This window comes from Sander lucioperca, chromosome 20 (assembly GCF_008315115.2).
Source record: "Sander lucioperca isolate FBNREF2018 chromosome 20, SLUC_FBN_1.2, whole genome shotgun sequence".
Taxonomy (NCBI): domain Eukaryota; kingdom Metazoa; phylum Chordata; class Actinopteri; order Perciformes; family Percidae; genus Sander; species Sander lucioperca.
Window position 1 is genome coordinate 6,192,825 of NC_050192.1, and position 18,274 is coordinate 6,211,098.

At 39.6% G+C, this 18,274-nt stretch overlaps 1 protein-coding gene across 2 annotated transcripts in view; it reads left to right on the forward strand.

Annotated features, from left to right (window-relative positions):
• Positions 1-18,274, forward strand: part of acss3 (acyl-CoA synthetase short chain family member 3) — a 47,668-nt gene that overhangs the window by 5,657 nt on the left and 23,737 nt on the right. For both annotated transcript variants that reach the window (XM_031313539.2, XM_031313540.2), the window contains exons 5-9: positions 928-1,068; positions 1,763-1,843; positions 2,221-2,316; positions 3,974-4,125; positions 11,465-11,568. In XM_031313539.2, coding sequence (XP_031169399.1) covers positions 928-1,068; positions 1,763-1,843; positions 2,221-2,316; positions 3,974-4,125; positions 11,465-11,568 — 574 coding nt within the window. The remainder of the gene's footprint in view (positions 1-927; positions 1,069-1,762; positions 1,844-2,220; positions 2,317-3,973; positions 4,126-11,464; positions 11,569-18,274) is intronic.

Genomic DNA, 18,274 nt, shown 5'->3' on the forward strand with positions numbered 1-18,274 from the left:
GTAAACTCCAGTGTTATCTATCAGTGAATGATCTGCTGAATTAAGAGATCATTGTTGCATTTCTTCGGAAAAGATATACATGGTGTACATGGGTCCATTATCATAGTTGTCAATAGTTTCCAAAGGAAATTCAGCGAAAACTCATCCCCTTGAAATCAAAATAAGCACCACTTTAAAAGTGGTTGCGGCTGCTTCATTTATTACTGCATTCAGTGAGCAAGACGTTGTGGTTCTGTGAACACGGCTTTCAGCATGAAAGCCTTGTTGGATCAGCCACGTTTTACTGTTGCTTGGCTTTGAGTAAAGCGAGTAAAAAAAGGGATGTATTTCAGACAGCTGGAGGATCTAATGGGCTGTTTGTCCTCTGCCTCGAGAGTCTGTGTGATATTCAATGATGTCTTAGTCTTGAGCTCATTCTCATTCTCATTCGGAACCTTTCTTTTAGCCTCCTGGGATGATTTAAATGTTAATGAAATTAAAGTATCAAAGAGATTTGAAATGAGACAAATGTCAGAAGAAGCTGGATATGTAAGGGGCATTAATCTATATGACCTGAAATTACCCCTGTTGGTGACTACAAGAGATTACGACTGATGGGAGTTAGAACAGAGTTTAAACATAAAAGTCTATGTAAAATCTATATTTATTTGACTTGAAGTGAAAATGTATATCCCCCATTCACTTGCAAGTAGTAGTGAGCTTTTGTGTCTTTTTCCCCAACCCCCCACCACCACCAAAAAAAGTTTTGATAACAGAAATCCAACCACCTGAATCAATTTAATTGATCAAGTCATACTTTATGATCACCCAGATATTTATTATGGTCATTTGACGCTATAGAGCAGCACAGTCTTTACTTAAAACAGTTTATAGCAGTTTTCTTAAGTATGAAATTTAGTATGTTTCTCATTTTTCTTTGTTCTTTAGGAAAAAGTACCAATGGGTCCGGAGTTGGGTCTGGACTGGGAGGAAGAGATGGCCACAGCTCGGCCGCATGACTGTGTTTCTGTTCCCTCCAACCACCCTCTCTATGTCCTCTATACATCCGGGACCACTGGAACACCAAAGGTACTGACATTACAGGGTTGTGATCAGCAGCAGGGGGAAAACCATACCTGATTATTAGTTTATAGATGTCAGGTAAACGTACACTCTCACGTTAAACAAGTATTGGATATACGGTTGGCCCTGTTTGTCTAAATGCTCTCAGTTCTGTATAAAGCTTTTGTGTGACTCATCTGCTCTTTGACTCTGCAAAACAATCCAAGCCCAATCCAAACACCATCACCGTGACACTAAATAAGACATTTCCACAACAGGAGCTGGAGCTCATATGCAGGAGGATTGCCTGCGGGCAGTTTCAAATAGAACCCCCCCCCCCGAAGCTTTGACCAACATATGATATAAAATGTCTACCTGCTGGCTAGTTCCTGAGCTTAATAGTGTCATTATTGCTAGCTTTTTTCCTACATGAGTTACTGTGACTATCCCGGTTATTGCTGTAGGGTGACCATAAGTTTGAGAAAATCTCTATAATTTGAGACATGAGGACTTGGAAGATATCAAAAATATTTATACAGCACCATTAACTCATAAAAGCCGGAAATTTGAGTCCGTTTGAGAAGCAGTCATTTGAAAACAAAATACCACCCCCTTCACTACAGCATGGCTGAGCGGCTGTGTTTAGATTAATATTCGTCCGCCTCTTTGCCTAGCGCACTACCTGTCACTAGTCTGATGTTTTTCTTATCTTGTCCCCCAGGGTGTTGTGCGAGACACTGCAGGCTATGCTGTGATGCTGAAATGGACCATGTCAAATATTTATGGGCTCAGTCCTGGAGATGTAAGGCAATAAATCAGCCTCTTCTGAGTTAGAGCTGTGTTTGAGAACAAAGAGCATGCAGTCAGCAAAGAGATTGTTCTGCACTTGAAAGAAGATTCGATCACCATGTAATATTTATGGTAACTGAAGTAGTAATTTTACTTGTTTTTTTATTTTTATTTTCATTTACATCATTTGTATCATTACATATTAGATTTAAAGTGCCATCAATTACTGCAAGTATTACATTTTTAGCATTTGAAGGCACAAAAAGAATTGAAAGAGTGTTCATAGAATTCTCTCTACTAATTAAGCAACACTCAATGCACTTTGTTGTTTGACAAAATGAAACCAGAGTATCTGTACACATTTCATTTTTTTTTTTTAACCTGTTGCAGGTTTGGTGGGCAGCGTCAGACCTGGGCTGGGTGGTTGGCCATTCATACATCTGCTATGGTCCTCTGCTCCATGGTAACAGCACTATTCTCTATGAGGTATGTCACTGTAGACAAGGTTTAATATCTTAAACTAACAACAGGAGTATTGCAAACAACGAGAAATACCAGAAAATGTGCAATAAAACCTGAGTTGTACAACTTTCAAAGCTGTACAAGTCAGGTTCTGATGTCCGCTTAGTAGCTGCCTTTGTTTGGTCTGCAAGCAGAATACATCCATATTTGGTTAACGACTCCGGTTTATGTGGACTGGGACTCTGTTTTACCCTGTTGCCATGTTTGACTGTGGCTGCTACAGTCCACTGTCAATAGACAGATTGCAGATCTCTATTTTAGTCTTTCACTCCTTTTTTTTTTTTTTTTTTTTCTTCTATACTAATGCCAGTCAATGTGCACATGCAGTTTATGCCCTCCCACACTGGCGGTAAAAATACACGTCAGGTTGCAGAATAAATCTGGCGAAAGAGTATAATCATTCAAAAGCAACTGTATTGAAGACAGTCTTTAGCAGTGGTGCAAAAGCAGTATTTCAAAGTTGGTTATCATAATGAAATTGAACGTTGGTGACGTGGTGTAGTTTGTTTATAGCCTAACGTTAGCTTTTTACTCCTGGCGATTGTATTTACGCTTCAAAAATCATAAAAGTGGTGTTCATTTGTGAAGATTATCTTGCTGAACAAAACATGCAAGTATCAAACTTTTGTTTGCCACAGAGCTTATTTTCTGCAATAATGAAAAAAAAATCCAGCGTAAACATCCCATTGGCTTTTTGTCGAGGGAACCTTCCATAAAGATGAATGGTAAAGGAATAAACAAGCTTTAATGAAATATTTTCCGCATCAGTGTGTGTTTTGGACAGCCAATTGATACCCGATTATTACAGGTAATTTGGCTTTGCTTTGTGAGTCCACTATCCATTGGCTAGTGGAGTACAATCTCTCAATGCAAGGTATTTATTATGTGGAGGGTTATTAGCATGTCACAAAATCTGTAGACCAGGCCTAAGAGGGATGTTTATCTGTTGAGGGACACTCATTACATACATTACTGACTTTCTCTCACCTTTAGGAAGCAGAACTGCTGGGCAATTAATCGATCTGCCTTCCTTAAATCAATGTTTGACTCCAGCCATGCTAGTTTGTCTCACATGGCTCTTGGGCTAACAGCCCGTCTCTCTTCAGGCATGATGCTGCCAACCTTTTGTCTTTCCTCTAATCAATACACAGGCACAAATACTTATTCAGAACAAAAATTACACCCAGAACTCACTCCTGCTGTTTACCACTCTCATTAATCTGCAGTAATCTTCTCACCGTAGGGACAGACAAGTTGACCAGGAACACAGTGAGAATTGCTGTTGGAAGCATTTGCCTGCGGGCTTCTTTTGTCTGTCTTTTCTTCCTGACAAACAATACTAAATCCATGGATTTCTGGGCCTATCTGTCTGGAAGGCAGAAGCCGCTCCAGTTTAAACAGCTAGTCTATGAATATTCATGGTTTGTAGTTCCCAGTTGAAGTGAATTTTTACTCTGTGGAACATTTTAGAAGTACTGCTGGGAGATTTTTGAGCTTCCACAATAATCTATGTATCTGCTCTGTCGGCCGTCCGCCATATGATTTACATGCCTGCATTGAACCTACATACAGGTTACAGTTTGTGAACTAACCAGCTGTTGCTATACTGTTTGTTTTACAGGGTAAACCTGTGGGGACTCCAGACCCTGGGGTGTTCTTCCGTGTCCTATCTGAACACGGCACCACCTCCTTGTTCACAGCACCCACCGCCATCAGAGCCATTCGCCAGCAGGACCCCCATGCTGCAATTGGGAAAAAATACCCCCTGTCCAGGTAGACAGCAGCACATCACACAACAGGACATTTTCTACCAAGACTAAACAAACTGTTAAGAGTGCAGTATTTCTAGTACATTAAGCACTAGGGCAGAGTACAGCGTATTGTTTTACCATGGAGATTATTACGTAATTGATGGTTGATCAATATATTAGTAAATCAACAGATGATGATTGATAATAATGGAGTTAGGGCTGTCAAACGATTAAATGTTCTTAATCGCAATTAATCGTTGAATTTCTATAGTTAATCGTGATTTATCGCATGTTTTATCACATGATTAAAATTCTATTATTTTGCATTTCAGAAATGTTTTTAAGTACATATTAACAATGGAAAGCAATTCTTACCAGTGTATCTTGATTGGGAATCAAATGAATGCAAAGAAAATGACTTTATGAACTTGATTTTAAGATTTATCATCATCGTTTATTATATATTTAATCTAGTCACACATTTGAATCAGAGTCAATATTAGGGTTGGGTATTGTTTGGTTTGAATACCGGTGCTAAAGCGGTACTTTTAAAACGGTACCGGTGCCTTAACGGTGCCTGAACCGATACTTTTTAAGAAAGTTACAAAAAAGAAGGGTACTAAACAACAGTTGGCGACATTAAAGAATGGCTTGTTTATTGCTAAGGCCATATCGTAAAAATTAAATATTTAATAATAATGTAATCACTATAACAATAACTTATTTCACTAGTAAATAGCTGTTGAATGACAAAAACAACCACCAGATGGGAAAAGGACATTTAACAACAACTTTGAATGCACCACAAGGCTGTAAATTACCAGTTTCATTGAACGCACCGTTTGTGTTTTTCCGACAACAGCAGCTGCAGTACATCCCGGTGTTGAATCCTCTACCGTGAAATACAGACAAACTTTACACCATTTAGCGTTAGCTGTCAGCATTGTAACCGTGTTTAATCCAGCTACTAGCTAGCGGTAGGCTAACGTTAGCTGCTGTCGAGTATAGTGTTAACTAGCGTCACGTGCAGCGATGTTTCTGTTGCCTGTAACGTCTGTTTCGGAGCATCAGAGAGAAGTGCGGGCATATCAATGGCATCAGAATGAGGCACCGAAATCGACATTGCTATTCCTGCAGCAGCAGGATGTGTTACGAGGAAGTACGGCAAAATAGTAGCCTGTTAGGCACGACGCAAAACAGAGTGAAGTGAAAATAAATTAATAAATGGCGGCATGCGATTAATACGATTAAAAAAAATTAACGCATTATGCTCGGCCCTTAATCGCATCGCGATTAACGCGTTAATGCTGACAGCCCTAAATGGAATCAATCTTTTAAAGTGCTCATGTTATGCTCATTTTCAGGTTCATAATTGTATTTAGAGGTTGTACCAGAATAGGTTTATGTGGTTTAATTTTCAGAAAACACCATACATTTGTTGTACTGCACATTGCTGCAGCTCCTCTTTTCACCCTGTGTGTTGAGGTCTCTGTTTTAGCTTCAGAGTGAGGCATCTCACTTCTGTACCATCTTTGTTGGTGGTCTTAGTTTCAGAGTATGAGGGCGTTCCACGCTAACAGCTAGGCGAGCATTATAACGTGTGATACAAAGTGACGCACGTTTGTCACGGAAGTAAAGGCTGGACTACAACAGAGGTGTTTAGAGCAGTTTGTGAACAGTGTTTTCTGTTGGAGATGGTAAGTCCCTTTGGGATGGACTTTGGGCTTTTTCACTTTGTAAACTTATAACGTGCACAAAAAAGATATATAACACGATAAAGGAAAGGGAAAAAAGCCAAAAAGCAAAATATCAGCACTTTAAAGCAAAAATGTTAAACATTTGTTGGTTGCAGTATCTCAAAGGTGAATATTTACTGATATTATGGGATTGTAATTTGCTAAATAACACGAAGCAAATTTGGAGATTTTACCATGGGCTATTAAAACTTGTGAAGGCCATTGTTCACTATTTTCCAACACTGTATAGACTACACAATTGAATAATATTAAAGTAGTTGGTTTCAGTCCTAATGGAGATTGAATGTAAGAGAAGCCGACAAACAATTTCCTGAAAAATGCTATGTTCTTGTTTTAATGCTAAAGGTCTGCAGACACTTGCATTTAATTTAGCATTGTGTAAGACATAAAGTAAAGATTATTTTTATCAAACTTTTCAGCCCATCAGACTATGATTCATGCTTCTATCATGACTATTGACTGATACATGGACTGAAACCCAGAAATGTGACTGTGAAGACAGTGGGTATATGCCTTAACACATAGCTGTAGGTTGTTTGTTAAGCTTTAAAACTCCAGGAGTGGTGTGTTAAAGCATCTCATGGATGCACAGCCTGTCCAGCCTCTTGTTAGTCTCCGACCATCTGTTGATGCACAGCCCTCTTCCACCTCTATTGCTCACAGTATTTCCTTCAGTTCCACTTGCTTGGGTGTTGATCAGGATGGATAACAAAAAAGGTTCAGGTCCCTGCAGCTCAACTGTATTAAATCATACCGCGCAAGCTTGTTTCCCCGGCTGCTGTCTCACTGTTCAGGTAAAGGACTTTTGTAGCTCAGAGTTAAAAACAGACATTTTTCATGGTATTAGTTTAGGCCCAGAGAGTAAAATACTTGAAATTATCTGAATTGTTAATTGTTTGGTGTGGTGCAGAGAAACTTGGACCCTTTAGGGGTTGTGGTGTCAATTCACCGCTTTTATTCAGTACAGCAACCTGAACATGCCTCTAAGCACACAATCATAAAGCAATTCTGAGTGTGGATGACCTATAGCCCTAGTGAATCATTCAGTAACTCTGGCATTGTGTGCTGAATTTGACGATCTTGGGTTGTTCACTGTGCTGAATGCAGAGCACCTTGTTAAAGGCTGTTTGTTCTTGCAGGCAGTATATATATATATATATGCGCGTGTGTGTGTATATATAATATTTTTTCCTCAAATATTAGTTCCATTTATCCTCTCAGTTTCAACTCTCCTACAATCAGTCACTTAAGCAGCATGCTGTTTCTATGTACACTTTCTTGTTCTTAATGTGTCTTTTCCCCTTGGAGGAGGCAGGTTGGTGAAAGATTGCTGTATTTCCCTTTGGCACTGAACAAAACATGTCACCATGACACACAGGCAGCAATACAAAGCAAACAATGAAACATGATTCCATTTTAGCACAGGACGGCTCCATGTCTGAGCCTTTCACTTTCAGTGTTACAGTTCCAAAACAAGCTTTCTACCAATTAAATGTGGCATTTTGAAACTTAGAATGTCTAATATTCTCATGGAATTTAAAAGGTTTGTGTAGTGTAGGAGGGAGCAGCAATTAGTCCGTCAGTTATTGTCTTTGTCTGAAAGTTTAATTTGCTATATGAATGAGTGTTTTGACAACATTGCCTAATGGATCCAGATCTGATCTTCCACTTCATATAACACACGGAAAGATTTGCCAATACTTGTAATGCTGCTTTTAATTAAAACTGTGTTGATGGTAGTAGTAAAAACCTTTCAGAAAACGATGTAGCTTCATTATGAAAAACATAATTTCATACTAGGGAGGACTTAAACCATAATTTGATACAGTTCAATTACCCTGTCTGCAGTTTATTGACACTGTGAGAAATGTACTCCCTCCAGAGCCCCGCTCAACAGTAACAGCCCTGGACCCATATCAATGGGTTTGAGCCATATTACTTGTCACCATCGATGTGAAAACTACTTTGAGAGTCAGGCTGCAGGGCTGTCTAAAGTTGTGAAGGCAGCGGCACGCTGCATAAATGTAGCATGACAAAAGGGGCAGACACTTTTGTCAGTAGTGCTTTAAAGACAGGAGAATATACTCAATGCTGAGAGCAAGTGACAAAGTGCATGGCTTCAGTCTATAGTGTTTTTTGGTGCACATTAAAAGCTGGTGATGTTTGCACCTTGTTTGTCTTGCCTTGCCTCATTGCAATATACTGCTGAGAATACAGTATACCAGGCTCTAGTCTGCTTGTCCCATGTTGTGGATATATTTCCAGTTGCAGCCCTAAACACTAACACACACAACAGGTCATACACACAGACATTCTGTTATGAACTAATTTTGGAAATTAAATGTCCATCTGTGTGGAAAATCACTCCCACCAACTGTAGCTATATTGTCCTTTGCTTAAATCAGTGTCTTATTTATTCTCACTTCAACTAAGTCACACTGAGCTCAAATAATCAGCGTTAAGCACATTAGTAACGTGTAGACTTAAAACGTGAGAAAAGTCCATTAGGTGGATGACCTTAACCAAAAAGAATGTTGTTTTCTGCTTTGTTGGCGTACTCCTAGGCAATACTGTCAAGATCAGTGTAGCCTTATCTTTACAAACTATCGTTGTACTTTGGCTTTACCGGTAATCTAATGTGGATGCCAGGATAAACTTAATAGGTGATACATTGATAGGTGATACAATAAAGGTGTTTGTCCTCATACTGTTTATATTGAAACAGGTGGTGCTTAACTTTTAGATAATTAGGCGCCTACATTCAATCAGTAGGCAGTGGACACAAAATGTTAGGCAGTGAAATCGATATCTAAGGTGGAAGGAGGCATTTTTATTTGAACAAGATTGGGGACAACTAACAAGCTGTTGAGATATGTGAAAACAATATAAACATTGCAGCTTTACGCCATGTAGGAATAATCTGAAATAACTCGCACATCACCATCATTAATGTTTTACATATTGTCCTTGATTTGTGAAGAAAGGGAAGAAAAGACTTTCTTAAAATCTTTTCTTCCTGAAAACCGAACACGGATGTTTACACTGACTATTACTGACACAGTCCCTGAGTTTGGGCAGCAGCCAAACCATCGCCCTCCCACAACCATTTCTGAGGTCACAGTGTCTGTGTGAATCCTCCAAACTTATACTTCCATTGAACTACTTAGAAAACATGAAAACCACAAAGAATCTAAACTGTCCTTGGATAACGAGAAGCATGGTAGTGGGAGTGTAGTGGGGTTTAGCTCTAAGGTCACTGCCACGGCAGTGGGTTAATCATTTATTCCATATGCACTGTAGCTCAGCTCCTGCAGGGCAGGATGTATCCGACTGCTGAATGATGGTACATTGTTAATTTAGAGGTTTCATTATTGTCCTTAATATACTACTTTCATATTTGTACAGTCGAGGCATTTACTTACAGCTTTATTTTTGAAGCTGTTATTATGAGTCCTTAAAGTTCTTGATCAACACAAATACAAGGTCGGAGCCAAATTGTTGTATAAGTAGTGCACATATACTACAGATAACTCTTCTGTAAGAAATAACATAAAAAGTGTACATAATTGATCAAATGGAAGCATCTATTTACAGCTGTCAAGATTTCAACAATATTCAATAAACAAAAGTCATCACTTGTGAATAATAATTCCTTCTATGCCTATAAAATGACAATGCCTGGTACATCATGATACTATAACTATGCTAACATTACAAAGTGTTATTAACGTTAAACAAAAGAAGTACATTTAAAGCCCATAATTACTTGCCATGTCTTCTTGAATCTTTATGAAATGACAAGATCTTTAAACAATCAGGACTCTTCAGAACTTATCAAAGAAAAAGAAACTGGACATGAAACCTCAAAAGAAAATTAAAACTGGCTGAAGGCTACCAGGTATCCATTAGCATCTGGGTGGTGATAAACAAAGGCAGAATATTTATGAAGTTTTTCTGCTTGCTAACATGAAATCACAATTTTTTTTGTAGCCCATTTCCACAATCACAGTGTTTACTGAAAACCAGACAAACCTGACGACGTAATATTCCCGAGACCAAAGAACAATCAAGTTAGAGAGTACTGTTTGACAAAAGAGAACATAATATAATCCAGGTAGAGAGCAGGATGAGAAAATAAACTTCAGTGGGAAAAAGGGGCATGATGAAAATCTTTTTGCCTGTTAATGAAGATAGAATGTGACTTCAAGTTTGATTGGAGTTGGAAAACCATTTCGTCTTTGCGGAGGGTTGGGAAAGATGAGTGATGGCTAGCAGTCATTTGTGGGGAAAATGTTGCGATGGGACTACAATCTATGACTCCACTGTGGTCTGGACTTATAGGGGGTTACAGATCCCTTCACAGCTTTGTAGCGAGCAACCAGCAGTGTTGTGAATTAGATATGAGCAGCCACGGGCAGCCAGCAATGGACGTTTGAGAGAGAATAATGTAGGAGAAATCAGGGGAGGCTGAAGATAGATACTGCAGTATTTTGGGTCACTTGTAGGGCATGGACTGGGTGTTTTCGTGAAGTCAGGGAGTAGCAGTTGTTCAAACTAGGAAGAAACTAAAGCTTGAACAAGGAGGGACCAGTGAAGGAGGGACTGCTATGACAGATTCAGATGGCCTTGCTTCATTTAGATGCCATGGTTGTGGTCTCCAGGTACTTCAGGGTCACATCAGTACTGACTGAGAGGTTATATCATAGATATATATAATTTCCTTGGGAGAAAGAGCAGCTTAGTCGCACCATGGTTTGGGTTTCCTGGAAGACAAACATCCAACTTAAAATGCCTTTGAGTCCAAATGTATGTACGTTTCAGTGTTTTCTGCCTTGACATTTAAAGCAAGAGGCTAAAGGCTGCGTTCTTGGAGACTCAGTGGAGATGATGCTCAACACAAACAAGGATTCACCTCTACTGTCCTGATAAGTGTAACTGTACATCGGCAATCCATTACAGCCAGGACGCAAAGATCCTTTAGTCAGCAAAGGTGGCGACTGGCGATAACTATCTGCTTGACATTGTTGGAGGCTGGGGAAAGGATGCCTTAGTCACAGCTGGTATTACAGGAAGAGTGAAGTGGAATGGAGTGTGAAGACAAACTGGCTGTGGTCCAAAAAGATTTCCTTGAAGAGATACTGCATGAGCTCCAATTCTCATTGAAAGATTATCAAGAGAAGCTGTCAGCCGTAGTTTTTCTCAGTATTTTCTTTGAATTGATATAACCCAGTTTCCATAACACAAGTTTCTCTTTGCAAAACTCTTTAAACAAAGAGACGCTCACAAGCTGCACAGCTCTGAGGATCTCTCACTTCATGCCAATATGAAGTATATAATAAGCATGCTTAAAGACACAGAGATGGCCAAATCCATGAAGTATATACTCACACTAAATTAAATTTTTTTCTGTTATACATTTTTACATTAAAGTCTTCAGAAATCTACAATTAAGGGCTTTAAACAGATTTGATCATATGAATGATCAAACAAAGACTAGATTCTTGCCATTGCAAAGATGTTGTGTTATCTTGACCATTCCTCTGGAAGAGTAGATATGTCATGTTACCTCAAGGTGATTGACAGATGTACTCTGTGTCCTTGCAGGTTGCGGTCGTTATTTGTGGCAGGAGAGCGATGTGATGTGGAGACGCTGGAATGGGCAAAGAGGAGCTTTGGGGTTCCTGTCCTGGATCACTGGTGGCAGACTGGTAGGAAGGTTTCTATTTTCAAAAGACAGAAATCGGAGAGAGAGAGAGCTCTGAATCGGACAACCTTGTTGATGCCCTGTATCAAAAGCTGCACTGTGAAAGAAAGTTGATATAAATATATTGTGAACCTGTCTTATCTGATTCCATACATTTTCCCTTTTAGCTCAAAGTTGCATGTTGGACAGGAAGCAGAAAATTGAAACTTGAAAACGAAATGCAAACTGACTCCTAGATATTGGTGACTTAGCTGTGCAATGAAAGCTGGACTCACCAAAATGATGTTCTGTTCTCATTGGTATTAAGTGTCACATAACAGCCAGGCCAGCATACAGAGTAGGGCTGATCGATTATGGAAAAAAATCATAATCAAAATTATTTTGGGCAATATTGATATCACAATTATTTAACACTATTACTCATTGACTTTTGTGAAGATGTTGCATGTATTGAACCTAAAAAAAACCAGTGAAGTGAGTTAAACAAATCAACAGTGAAAACACCTTGGAACTGTGAAATTTCACTTAACACTTTTCCTGTTGAACTTTCTGAATTCCCCGAAATCGCGATCACTTCTGAATGTGTCCTGCCTTCAGTCTCTGGGTGAGCTGTTCAAAATCGGCACGGCTTGTGGCGTCACAAGCCGAAACGAGCAGGCTAACCGCAACCATTAGCTCATAGCGTTAGCATGCTAACGCTAATGCTAACGCTAGCATGCTAAAGCTAGCATGCTACCTCGTTCTCAATAGCAAAGCACTGCTACAACACACACAAGTTCACCATAATCTACAAAAGAACTACTTACATGTGCGCCCTCATTTAGAAGTCTCCCAGCTAATCCTGCCTTGTAACTGACCAAAGTTGTAGAAACAGCCTTTCTTTTACTGTCTATGGAGCTAGCTAGTTGACATGATCTACATCTGAGCTACTGCACATGTGCAAGTGCAATCAAAGATAGTACAGAAGAAGAAGAAGAAAAGAGGTCTCACTCTGTAGCTAAAACAGAGTCCAGCTGAAAAGAGGATCTGCAGCAGTGAGAGAGAGCGGTGCAGTACAACAAAAATATGGTGTTTTTTGAAAATTAAACCATGTAAACCTGTTCTGGTACAACCTTAAAATACAATATGAACCTGAAAATGAGCATAATATGGCTGCTTTAATGTCACAGGATTTTTGGTGGTTGAAGTTAAAACTGTTCAAATATTTATCCCCTACTATATGCTATGTGTGAAGCTGCCTTATGCAATTAATAGTCAGTCTACTAGGTTGGGACGCACTTTACTCTCAAACTTTAGGGATTAAGTTCTTATGATGTAGATACTGAGAAAGCCTTTCAGCTTAAGTATTGTATTAGCATGAACTGTATACGATGTTTTAATTAATTTAACTTCTTTTCGATCTTTAAGACTGGGTCTCGTCTTAAGCTTATCAGTGTGAGAAGACTATGTGTGGTATTTGCTGTATTTTATTAGTTCATTGACATTAACTTGGCCTTGAGAAGAGGCTTAACTCTAGAAAATCACTATTACCTCGAAAGCACACTGTCATTATGAAGCCCATTTTATCACACTTCCCTCTTTGATTAATCCCTTCTGATGTTTTGTGTTGTAGACGAGGAAGTCAAAATGAGATGTGATGGTTAAAAAAAATAAATGGAACAGCTCCATTGCCACTGAACAAGTATCTGACTTTTCAAGGATACAAGCCACCACAGATCTCTCTCTCTCTCTCTCTCTCTCTCTCTCTCTCTCTCTCTCTCTCTCTCTCTCTCTCTCAAGTCAGCCATAGTCAGGTGGGAAAACTCTCAGAGAGCCTTACTTCAACCGGTCACATTCCAGGGCAGCAATTAAATAAGGGGTTTGATTGGCATTGTCTTTCATTGAGTTCACTAATGTTTAATTGATTCTGCACCCATATGGGACACTGAGTGACTGACTGGCTGAGATATGAAGACTAAGGTGTGTGCTTAGTGAAGAGATGAAGGAAAGGCATCAATCACGGGTACCTTGTCAGTTTAGGAGCAGAAATTAAAATAGCTTCCGCACTGAAGCATTTGTTAAGTCAGAATACTTGACAATGAGTCTTTACTGTCTTATTCCTAAGTTAGAGTCTAAAATACACAGAACCCGACTCAACCAACGGTATGTGAATTCTGTTGACTTTCACTTAAAGGAACACACCGACTTATTGGGACTTAAGCTTATTTACCGTATTCCCCAGAGTTAGATAAGTCCATACATACCCTTCTCATCTCCGTGTGTGTCGTAACTCTGTCTGACACCCCCACCGCTAGCCTAGCTTACCACAGATCCTGGAGGTAACCTGCTCCATTTAACCTACTGCTCCCAATAAGTGACAAAATAACGCCAACATTTTCCTTTACATGTTGTGATTTGTATAGTCACAGTGTGTACAAATAACAAGGTCAAATGAGACACAGCCATGTTCTAACCGTATATAAACTGGGAACTATATTCTCACAAGGCGAAGCACTGCTACTTAGGCAGAGTGATTAGCGCAACATCTGAAAAGCACCGTTGTTACTCTCTGCTCCTCACCACGGGGCTTCTCAGGTGCTGCGAGCAAATCACTCTGCCCAAGTAGCAGAAGTAGCAGTGCTTCGCCTTTCTGAGAATATAGTTCCCAGTTTGTATACGGTTAGAAGACGGCTGTGTCTCATGTGACCTTGTTATTTGTACATGCTGTGACTATACAAATCACAACATGTAAATAGGAACATGTTGGTGTTATTTTGTCACTTATTGGGAGCAGTAGGCTAGATGGAGCCCGGTACCTCCAGGATCTGTGGTAAGCTAGGCTAGTGGTGGGAGCGTCAGACAGAGTTACGACACGCACGGAGATGAGAAGGGTATGTATGGACTTATCTAACTCTGGGGGATATGGTGAATAAGCTAAAGTCCCAATAAGTCGGTATGTTTCTTTAAACAAGATTACAATGATTTGTGGTTAATCAGCCCTGGTGCAGAAGGGCTTTCATTTTGATCTGTCTACCCTTTAAAATGCCATTAACATAGTCAATATCTCAGTGCCAGATTGCACCAATGCAATTTAGATTGTCAGACTCACAGAGGCTGAGTCACTATCATAATTTTAAAGGTTTGCTACAGTAGGTCATGCCCCTTAATTCACAGTCCAATGGTCGTACATTAGACCAGGAAGGTTGAGTTTGCAGTTTCTTTAAAAGTTTATCTTCCCTTTCTGCACCTCACAGTCAACCTATTATACAAATGGCTGTTTTGGGTCTGGATAAGATATGTAATTGAAATATTGAGTTCCCAGCTTCCCCTGCATTGTTCTTAGGCCTTATTTTGTGATGAGTTGTATGATTCTTGAATGGGTAGAATTGTGTTAGCCTCTTGGATGGGAAGCTCGAGTCCAGGCAACCTGCCATCATGCTAATGCTACCTCGTGCCCTCCCCTCACCAACTCTGTTTGATTGCCGTCCTCCCCAAGTACTAGCGAACTATGATGAATGTGCCAGCTACAACGAAAGAGCACAATTGGATGTCTCTGTTTTGTAATATCCAGCCTGCGGGAATGGAGGATCAATGTTGGACAAGACGACATCTCTGTGTTAAATATGGGATCAATACTGTTGTTGGACCGTTGGAAAGCCATCGACCTTGAGTTTGTACAAGCAACACACTGATCTGAGCGCAGATTAGCCCACTTGGCTAATTGATCTGTCCAGGCTCCCTGGGAGTGAGAAGAGCTAAATATTGTAATATTGCGGAAATTTAATTTATCAATTCAGGCTCTTGAGTTTAAATTGCAAACCCTAGTGTAGGCTTATCGCATAAAGTATATGCTGTATTCCAGTTCAAAGCTGCATCCTCTGAAGTCTGCATTTCAAAGCAGAATACCTTATAACAGGCTGACAAGGCTGTCTCATTTCAGCTAAGTCTCTGTGAATCGTTTTTTGAATCAAATCGTTTTTTGAATCAAATCGATTTTGAATCGAATCTTGAGCCTAAAAATCGATATTGAATTGAATCGTGACATTTTCTGAATCGTGCACCCCTACTGTCTAATGCATATGAAAGCATGCTTTGTGTTGCATGAGAGTATGTGATGAGAGATGCTTATTTTCTGTATTTTGTGTTGTCTTTGTAAAGCTGCGGAACGGACAACGGAGCCCAAAACAAATTTCCCTTTGGGGACAATAAAGTATATCTTATCTAACTCTTGTTTTAATAATTTAGTTTTAAACTGATTAGTAATTGAGGTTGTAATCGGTCAAAATTCTTATTGACGGTTAACAATTAAACAGTTAATCATTAACATCACTAATTAAACGGTTAATCATTAACATCACTGGTCTGGACATGTTGTGAACCACAGGGCATTATATTTATTTTAATGTTTTGAAGTTGAACGTCACAACTCGTACTGTAAATTCAGAGATCATGAGACGTGTTTAGTATTACCACAGGATTCACCACTTTGTCTGCAATTTGAGGGCAACTTCCTGGAGGTAAACTTGTTTTTACGAGACAGAGGGACTGATCAAATGCACCAATAGTCTATATCTTTGTGAGGCCAGACTGTCCCATCTGGGGAGGAGGCTCAAGTTCAGTCTGGTCTGCGGGTGTACTGATGGACACACCTTCCTGAGTGGTGACCATCCAGCCCCTGAATTGGGACAAAGTTTTGTAAACTGTGGGTCTGTGCTTAGCAGAGAAAATCAATTTGCTAGGGCTAAGGGCAATAGTGGCAATGCCATTCCTTCTCTGTGGCATTTGTATGTTCAGTTCTCTAAATATCCATACACGGATCTTTTATTGAGGCTTTTGTATGAGCATTTACTGTTTATATTAGCAGTGTAGGAGTTGAGGGGTTTAGAACAGGCACCAATACACACAGGGAAATAAAGGTCATGACATTTGCAAGCCTTTTGGTGGTGTGTGATTTAGTTGTTTACTCTGTTATGTATAATACATTGCATTAATCTCTACCTGTACCTCCATCTGTCTGACTGGCAGTGCTGATGGATGGGCTTGACTGAACATTCGCTGGCCTGGATGTGCTGAACAGAGCTGCTGATTTCCATCTTTCTCTCTGTAGCTTCAGTGTTTGTGAGATAACATTTCATTCTACTTTGTAGCTTGAATCAGTGGTTTACTACACATGTATTATATTTTGGATATTAATTTCGAACAAAGGGATGTTTGTTTCACAGTCAAGTTTAAATCTCACTTCTCTCCCTCACACACACACACAGAATCCTGCCACACTTTGTGGCTATCCTATCTAGGTGATTTATTGAGTTTGGAGAAAAACCTCTGGCGCCCACTTGATTTCTGTCTAGATGTGTAAATCCCATTGAATTCTTCACCCCCTGCTAAACTCAATAACTGGCAGCTGGCAGAGAGCGCTGCGATCCAAATGTGTTCTTTACTTTTTCACGGTAGAGTGGGTCACTCCTCGTCTCACTTGCTTTCTCTTTGTGTCTAAGGCAGTTTGACTTCAAATGCGTGGGCTAAAGAGACCCTGGCATCATGTTATACATATTCATTAAATCATCAAAACTTTATAATTTCTTTCTGAAGGGACAGAAAAACTTTATTTGCCTTTTAGCGGTCTTTTTAACAATTTCCCAGAAGAGACAAAAACAAAAAAAAATTCATTCATCATACTAACAAGTATTGCCCTAGCCTGAAATAGATTATACATGTTTACCTAGAACTTGTAGTGCAAAAAGGGGTGACATATATTGATTCATCTTCCAACACAGCAAGTGCAACTTGCTTATTATCAGGATAAATTCATTGTTAGTTTTAGTATCTTATAGGGAATTGTTTATAATAAAAACAGAAATGAATGGAAATGTTATGATTTAAGTGTCTTATTCAAGGCCACCTTGGCTACTTTGCAGTCACAACCATCGGCTATCGTTCTGATGACGAATTAGCCTCTGGGGGAAATGCACAATATTTTTGGGGGTTCCTGTGTAGCCAGCGGATATCCAGGCTAAGACTTCCTCTTCCCTGTGCCTGGTCTGATCAGCAACTTGAGACGCAAGAATGGAGTTGTTGTTGAGAGACAATCTCTCTGTAATCAGATATGGCCATATGCAGGTTTAAAAAAAAAAAAAAAAAGAAGCAGCTAAATCGTTGTCAGATGATAGCCGATGGATTCCGAGATTGCATTTCAGCCAGTGCGTTCCGCTTCTTCTGCTCTTCACACGGACTGTTTACCTGCATGCAACCAAAGCCCGCTCAAACCTGATTAGTCAGTTCTACTTGGACAACAAACTGACTACAAACAGAAACCGGAACGCTTCCAATACCAAAATCTTGTCCCGTTGCCTACAGATTCTGCATTCATATGCAGATACAGTGAGGAAAATAAGTATTTGAACACCCTGCTATTTTGCAAGTTCTCCCACTTAGAAATCATGGAGGGGTCTGAAATTGTCATCGTAGGTGCATGTCCACTGTGAGAGACATAATCTAAAAAAAAAATCCAGAAATCACAATATATGATTTTTTAACTATTTATTTGTATGATACAGCTGCAAATAAGTATTTGAACACCTGTCTATCAGCTAGAATTCTGACCCTCAAAGACCTGTTAGTCTGCCTTTAAAATGTCCACCTCCACTCCATTTATTATCCTAAATTCGATGCACCTGTTTGAGGTCGTTAGCTGCATAAAGACATCTGTCCACCCCATACAATCAGTAAGA